The sequence below is a fragment of the Buceros rhinoceros genome, unplaced genomic scaffold (genome assembly GCF_000710305.1).
Source record: "Buceros rhinoceros silvestris isolate BGI_N320 unplaced genomic scaffold, ASM71030v1 scaffold1969, whole genome shotgun sequence".
In the NCBI taxonomy this organism is placed as follows: Eukaryota; Metazoa; Chordata; class Aves; order Bucerotiformes; family Bucerotidae; genus Buceros; species Buceros rhinoceros.
In genome coordinates, this window is record NW_010429573.1 from 63,093 (window position 1) to 71,566 (window position 8,474).

The 8,474-nt window shown below is 36.7% G+C and overlaps 1 protein-coding gene across 1 annotated transcript in view; it reads right to left on the reverse strand.

Annotated features, from left to right (window-relative positions):
• Nucleotides 1-7,398, reverse strand: part of PARPBP (PARP1 binding protein) — a 47,869-nt gene extending 40,471 nt beyond the window's left edge. The window contains exons 1-2 of the mRNA XM_010142670.1: nt 7,249-7,398; nt 229-459 (exon numbers count right to left, since the gene is read on the reverse strand). Coding sequence (XP_010140972.1) covers nt 229-459; nt 7,249-7,398 — 381 coding nt within the window. The remainder of the gene's footprint in view (nt 1-228; nt 460-7,248) is intronic.
• Nucleotides 7,399-8,474: the final 1,076 nt, after the last annotated feature.

An 8,474-nucleotide genomic window follows, 5' to 3' on the forward strand; every position in this document is an offset into this window, starting at 1 on the left:
CAGCAGGACAACAGAAAGAAATAATTTTGAGTGAAAAATAATATGAGTGAATTTAAGACATCTTCAAAATACTTAGTAATTTAAATTCAGCCGCTTCCCCAAGAGAAAATCAAAGGACCTCGTGAATAATTCAGAGCTGCTCTGTATATTTAAAAGTGTCAGAAATCTATAACAGATATTGAGAATATGTCAAAACAATATCAGAGATCAAACAAACAAAATACTTACAGGGGCTATGCTTTCATCTTCAGATACAAGTCTAAGACTATAGCACTTCTGACATACATCTATTAGATCTAGCATATTGCTTCTTGCTAAGAAGGCATGATAGGCTTTTTTTAGGTCAGCATAATTTTCAGGTTCTTTCATGTTTTCATATGATAATCCCAGCTTGTCATGTAACAAATATTTCCAAGTTTCCAGTACATCACTAAGCGATACTGTGAAATCTCCATGGTGCTAATAGAAAAGAAAAAAGCAAAAATTTTATGTTTTGTATTCAGCTGAGCCTTAAAAATAACTTTAAAACAAGCTGCATATACATATTAAGAAAAAATTATAATCTAAATATTTAAGTTTATAATAAGTGAAGACTTACTCAAAGTTCTTCCAGTGCTTTGCCTTTACAGTTGAGTTTTGTTATATGCAATATTTGTTCCTGATCTTTAAATTCCAGGTATGTATACCGAACTTTACTCATAAGAAAAGACATTCCAACTTTCACAGGACTACTACTTACATGAAGTTATTTATCTGCAGAAATAGTTTTCAGCATGGCAGGCATTTACATCCCAAGAGTAAGTACATGCAGCTCTATTACCTTGTTTCAAGCACTATAGGCTTATATCCAGCTTCTGGCCCATTAGCCCCGATAAAATTATTACATTCCATGTGACCCTATGCCTTCTCCCCAACCCCCAAAAAGCAAAAAATAATTACAGTTTATCAGAAAATTAGCAGAACTAACAGATATTAACAGAGAGTTAATTTAAAAGAACAGATAAAGTGGCGAAATGACAACAAACACATTGGTAAGCAAAATAATTAACAGCATTTTATTAGCAACCAAAGAATCTTTTCCTATTCTAGGCAAAAAAGAAAATTCAAATTAATCACAAAGTAATTTAAGAGGCTTGCATCACAGTTAGAAGTCTATTTCTTCTTCCCAGCTCGAGAGGAGTGCTCTGTTGACCTTTGGTGGACAGAAGCAGAAAATGTATCCATAGGAATGACAAAGATAATGTTAATTTATGTATTAGTTTATAATATTTTTTCAAAGGATTTGCATCAAAGTGGGGACATCTGCTATTACTACATTTATATGTAGAGATGTATTAAGTAATCATGCCTAAGCACTACCTAGAAGAGCGAACAATTGTAAAGTAATAAGCTTGCAGTTTTGATGTGCAGTTCTAAACTAAAAGGAAAAAAAGAGGAATAAATTTTTCCTGAAAAGTTATCTCTGCATGGGAGAACAGAAAACACTACAAATGAGACACACTGTATATAGTCCATAATGGTACATGTAATCTCATTTATGAAGCAGAAATTCATGGTAACAGTTTCAATTCCTGTAAGCCAAGCTATGCAGGTCAAGAAAGAATTGCATTAAAATGCTACTTCTTATATAAGTGAAAAAACATAGTATTAGAGAATTCTGCTGCTAATTAGATTGAGCTAAAGGTAACAGAGACAAAACACAGGGTTTGGGATGCAGAATTACATACATATTTCTGGTCTCTAATTCAGAATTCGGCCTTTTATTCACTAATTACATATTATCTGTTTGTCATCTCTATCACTGAGCCTGGAATTGCATTCCTGTACCTTTCCAAAATTCCAGGTAAGAATCACTTATCTCCCTACACACCCATACCTCATTATATTCAGATCCTGGTTTCACCTTGCTCCCAAATCTTATTTAACATCTGTCACAATCTGTTTTCTTATAGCCATGTTTATTGCAGACCTTTCCATCCTCCCAATTCCAACTTCTCCACCACCAGTTCCCGTTTCCACTGAAATTTGTGACTCTTACTACTCACTCTTATCCCCTCCTCTTTCACAACTACTCATTTTCATTCCCATCCTGATCTCTGATCTATGTACCAGTCCCACTTCATGCTGTTAAACCTCTTCAGCAGATGTCCTTCTATTCCAGTGAGACCTCAGAATACATGCAGTAATTTTCCAACAGTAGCAAATTTTCCAGTTTTAACCAAAGAAACAGAGTTCATAATACTGGTATCTAAAGCACTCCCCTGTATACAGCAGGAAAACCCCCCCAATATTACATGGTCATGTAATTCAGTATGTAGCACTATATAAGCATTCTGTGACCAAGTGACAACTCTTGCTTTGCTATAACAGAAGATAACTCCTATCTAGCACAAAGGTCTTATTTTATTTCACGACATTTTCACATTAAGCAACTTTAATTTGGATAAAATAATTACCTACAAACACCACTAGCATCTGAATACAAAACTAAAGACAAAAACAGATCAGAGCAATTCTAACGATTTAAGTTGTTCCAGCCCAACAGATCCCTCCTCACAGTTCTAGCACAACATCTGGTTAAATACACAATGCTAAAGTCTTAAAGTCAACTATTTTGATACTACCTAGACAAAGAACTAAGAGTGAAAATGAAAGAGCACTTTTGCCTTCTAATTTGTGCATTGGTTATGGCAATTCAGCACTATGAACTTGTATGTTATTCCACAGATTACCAGAATATTAAAATGGCATATACATTTCCCAAAAAGCGCTTGTTTTCCGCTTCAGCCCCTCGAAAAATTAAACATGTAATCACATTAAAACCCAATTTAAACAAATGAAAACAGCAGTTGGTAGGAGAGTTGTTTTCTCACTTCATTTTGAAACAAAATCCTCCAGGAGTACCAAGTTAAAGTGCTACTTCAATACAGTATCTAATAAATCAAAACCTTTCCTCACCAGACCAAGGACCTGGAGAGATTAGCAAAGTTTATATTAGTGCTGCAAAGATATTTCGAATACTAATAAAATCATACTCCAGATATTAACCTTCATGACCAGGTGCTCACTGTGACAGTGTATGCTATTACTTAGAGCCAATTTGTCAAGAGTCTCTGGTTTTGAACTTAATGAAAAAAATAATGTGGTGTTTTGCAGAAGGCATATGCCAACTGGCTAATAGCTTAAGGAAGTTCAGAAAGTTCCATACTGTCATTCCATGACAGACATGGCAAGACTGTGTTTCGTAGGCACAGAAACAATAAAGTAACATAAAGCATCTTCACTTCTGGGTAGCGCAGTATGTTAAGTTTCCTTAGATCCTTATTTTAGAATGTCTGAAATCCAGTAATAGCATTTCGTAGCTTAAAGACACCATTTTTTAGTATTTTGTAGGTATAGTGAGCTTTCTAGGGCTAACTACATAGCTAAGCAGCTTCTATTTTGACAGAAAATTGTTTTAAAAAACAGAAATGAGTTTTTCAGCAATACCAGCTTCCTTTCTGTCTCCCCCAAACCAATGGTCACAAGCCATTTTTGGAAAACATGTTGAAGACTGCTGTGCCTAACCACCCCCCTGGTGTTGTGTCTAGTTCTGTTATTTTCAGGCATACTCCTAGACTGCAGTATTGTTGTACGGCATTGGCCTTGAGTTCTGAGATGCTGCTGTCTTGTCACCTCTACTCCTACTACGCCTTGGTTGCTTGTGTATGTTCTCATACAAAAGAGAATTTCCCTAACTGTGATACATAAAGCACATTAATGTAGCATAAAGCAGCATTCAGACTAAATTTCCTATTCCAGTGAACGTTGGTAGTGCCATGCACAGAAACTGGTTCATATAAGTAGAAGTGTATAAACAAACATCTGATAGTTGGTATATTGGAAAAAGCAATTGTTATTGTTATAAAAGGTGTTACATTTGCCAAAAGCAAAGCCAGTGAAGTTACAGGCCAGTATCTCAACCTTAGAGACAAGCCCATTATACCTTGCATGGGTAATTGTTTAGGACTAAACACCCCTTTTTTTTATTTGGTGGGGGAGGGTGTCCATGTGTGTTTGAAGTGTCAAGGGCAAAGGTACCAGGGCCAAAGAAAGTAGGGGTGTGCTCTGTTTAAAGAAGACTAGAGAGTTTGCGTGGGTCAGTAAGTAGAACAGTTAGCACTTGCAACAATCGGATCCTGAAACAGAGTAAAAATTGTATTCATCCAAGCAACAAACTGTTACCTTCTAAAGTACACTATCAACTATGGTGGTAGTAAAAACAAGTTAGAAAACAGCACAATCTTAGTCAAAAAAAACAAACACACCTCCCCCCGCCCCCAAACAAACAAATCACATATAATAGTCTTGCTTTCCCTTCTACCCTTCAAAAGAGAAGCCTATAGTACTATAGAGAAGGGCAGTGGGAGGGAGAAGAGAAAGTCCTATTGATAAGCTAGGGAGGATACCTCAAGATTTAAGTAGCAAGAATTTTAACACAATTAAAACTCCTCCAGCTGTTAAGCAATACAAAAATACAAGAAACAGTAACTTAACTACTTTTTGGTTTGGTTACTTTTTTGATTTGGTTACACAGTGTATGGGAAACACAGTAGAAGGGTGTCAGTATATCATTTCCTTTGAATAAAAATCCAATGAAATATTCATTACTACAACTTTTTCTCTAAAAAGAGCTTGTCCCTTGAGGAGAAGATTACTCAGCACTAGTGGGACCATATCTGAGAACTGCGTCCAGTTCTGAGCTCCTCAGTATGAGGGAGACACTGACATACTGAAGAGAGTGAACAAAATCCAGTCAATCAGCCACATGATGATTCATGATTAAGGGACAAGAGCATCTCACATATGAGGAAAGGCTGAGAAAGCTGGGTCTGTTTAGGCTCGAGATGAGAAGGCTCAGAGGATCTCATCCACATATATAAATATTCAAAGAGGGTGCAAAGAGGATGGAGCCAGACTCTTTAAGGTGCCCAGTGACAAGACCAGAGGCAACAGGCACAAACTGAATGTAACACAGGAGGTTCCCCCTGAACATCAGAAAACACTTATTTTACTGTGAGGTTGACCGAGCACTGGCACAGGTTGCCAATGGAGGTTATGGAGTCTCTGTTCTTGGAGACATCTGAAAGCCATCTAGACTGTTTTTACTTACAGTAGTTTTGGGTTTTTTGTTTTTAATCTAGCCAATAGTAGTCAAATAGTCTGTTAGTGCGGTTATTTTTTCTTGCAGCAATTGGCTTTATTATAACAGACTTCTATTCTACAGGTGTTAACAATATGAAATATCATATTTAAATTGGAGACCTAACAAGGGACATGCCTACAAATGTAATACTCTGCATCTTAGTTTGAAGAGTCAGTGCTGAGCAAAATAAAACAGCCATATTTTACACTACCACTATAAACATCAAAATGGATATCCAGCTGAAGAAACGGAACTTTAAGAGGCAGCACATGCAAATGCTAAAACAATTTTAATTCGCATGTGCAAGACAAGGTTTATACATACTGCTAATTTGTCTTATTAGACCAACTAGTATAATCAGAAAAAACAGATTAGGTTTTGAGCACTTGGTCTTCCTTTCGATTTGAAGTAAAAGCAGTATATTTCAAAATTAAATGAGTTTCAAATAATTGCTTTAATTTTTGTTAGATCATCTCTGAAAGATACTTCTGCAGGAGAGAAATCTTTGCTGCAGGAAAAAGAAAAGAAGAAAGTGAAATAAAATAGTTACCTCTAGGGGAAGGAAAGAGCTTATTGTAAGCTGTTAGGAAAGTAGCAATGAACCATAAAGATACATCTTTATCATATCTGTAATTATTGGCAACAACATATTTTAGTTTCCAGAGTTGGCTTTGGAAAAATGTTATGGTGCTCCCTTAAGAATCATTAAAAAATATAATGAACTGTGATTATCTCCACAGGTAGTTTTGCATTATTGTCATTTATCAGCTCTCCAAAAACTCACTTTGATGCACAATAATTTTCTAGTTTTTACCTACACAGGTATTGTGAGGACACTGGGATATATTACGTTTCATGAAGTACAAATGTAGATTCTTGGGATTCTAATATTTCTGCTGTAATGCTTATTACAGAGGGGATGAATATAAAGTTTTATATTTAATGTTTGAACAAGCAGTACCCTCATTCTGCACATTTAAGGCTACAAAACTTTTTCTGGTGTTGAATTCAGTTAGGTTAAAGAGTGGTTCTGGAAATATTTCTTCCAAGATATAAACTTTTACCAGCACAAGAGGTAATTTTTTTTAAATAACATATTGCAACTAGGAGTGCACAAACTGAAGCAGGTTTTTTGTTTGTTTCCAATTTGTTATTGGTTAGGGTTTTGGTGTTGGTGTGGTTTTGTTGTTTGTGGTGTGCTTATTTGATTGTTTGCTTTTTCAACTAAAGATTTGTACTACATTTTAATTTACTAAGCAAGAGTTTTGGTAAGTCTTCCAACAACGGCAATTCATTTTCATCAATAATTAAGCTTAATGACCAAAAAAGATACCCTTAGATTATCAAAGTGACTATCACAACTGCTCTCCTTAGACGAGACGCATGCAAAGGCCTGACTGTATGTTGCACACTTTTTGGTATGTGTCAGCCTTCCAGCTGTGACAAGGCACGTTGCTTTTTAAAGGGGCACTTAAGGGTGCTCCTATTCCTCATTTGACAGACATTTCTTGTACACATGCAAGGAAGGCCACGTATTTCCTACTGGTACTGGGTGCACAATGATAACTTAAATGTATAGGCCTTCATCTATTGAGCCTCAGGAAAAACAGCAGCCAAGAATGGACTGCTGCAGGAACAACTTACGCCTATACCAAATCAGTTTTTCACTTGTATTCTTCTTATGTCATTCCAAAGCATTTTCAGAGCACTCAGAAAAAAGACACATCCTAAATGCCATAGTTCTCCCACCTTGATCACCAGCACAGAAGAAACATTGAATGGAAATAAACAGAAGTTACACGATGAGAAAAAAATACACTAGTATTTAACATTAAAATTTAGAACTCAGATACACACTTAAAACTTTTCCATCCTCCCATCAGTCTTGCAGGTTTTTTCTAAGCCCCAAAAGTGCACTTAATCATACTAATTTCACTCAGTTAATACAGCAATGAAGTAACAAAACCAGCCATTTCAAGTAGGTGCCTAAGCAAAAAGTCCAGTAAGTGAATCAAGTTAGAGACGTACTAAGATATACAAGAACATACTGAAAGAATGCTAACCTGTTTATTGACTTCAGCCATTGACAGTTGTAATGCCATCAGCATGCAGTCTGCTCCACATACAGTAGTCCTTTCAGAGTTTGAAAATAAAGGCCATTGTCTTCTGAAACACTTGATCAAGCTTAAAACTTTTTGCTGGAAAGCAGTCATCATCTAGAGTAGAAGATAAAAATAATTAAGATAAATAAAAATTAATATAACTAGGCAAGAGGCCTTTGCATGTCTTCACCTTTCAACAAACCATGCAAATCCTGCTGTATTGTTGCAGATCAAGTTCCTAGAAAACCTTGCCTCTAAACCAAAAGTCTTGCGAGAATCACCCCACCAACAGAGCAAATTGTTGAGATAAGAGGTTCAAGTGCTTATGTATGACAGGTCTTCATGAAGATGCCTTACTTCACGCGTACATTAGGCCAACAAAAAAAAGACTAGATGTTATCGCAAACATAACTCTTTTGTCTCTGAAAGCAGTCTGAATGCTACAAAGAGCATCTTCTGTACTAGTAGATGCATTCACTATACATTCAGTGTCTTGAAAAACATTTTAAACCTAGAAACAAGAGACTTAATAATTCTAAGAGTTACTGAAGATGTCTCTGAGTGTTTTGTTACTTATATAATTTTTTTCATTATGTAAGTCATTATCTCCCCTATTTCCTTTGACAATGAGTTTCAGTATCAGTTTTGCATTTGACTGTTTCATGCTTTGGTGTTTTCTTGTTTGGTGCATTTATCAAGATACAGGTACATAGGACCCTTAAAAAAAAAAGAAAGAGCCTTTTTAAATTTGCTCTTTTCTGTAACAGAGTTCTCCAACAGTGCAGTGACAGTACAGGAGCAATACACATAGCATTTACTTTCAGAACAGAAACCAACCTTTCCCCTTATCTCACCTAGCTAAGGCACAGTCCACGGTGGGTTATTTTGGTGATTGGTACGACCAGGAAAAACGATGAAGCACGGAAGCAAGGCAGGGAAAACTGGAGACATCAGGTAACAAACAAGACTGCAGGAGCAGTCTCCAAAACGATTTAAGGGGGCAACCTACTTTATTATTTTACGTTGGTACGAAGGAAACATGCGGCTGCAGAGGATAAAACGGGTGGGCAGACACCAGTCCGGGCGAGGCGAGCAGCCAACAATCTCTCCGGAGGAGTGTCTCCCTCCTCCCACCCTGAGAGGCTTCTAAGCGACGGGACCTGTCCCTCGGTGCGAGCGCCCAGCCA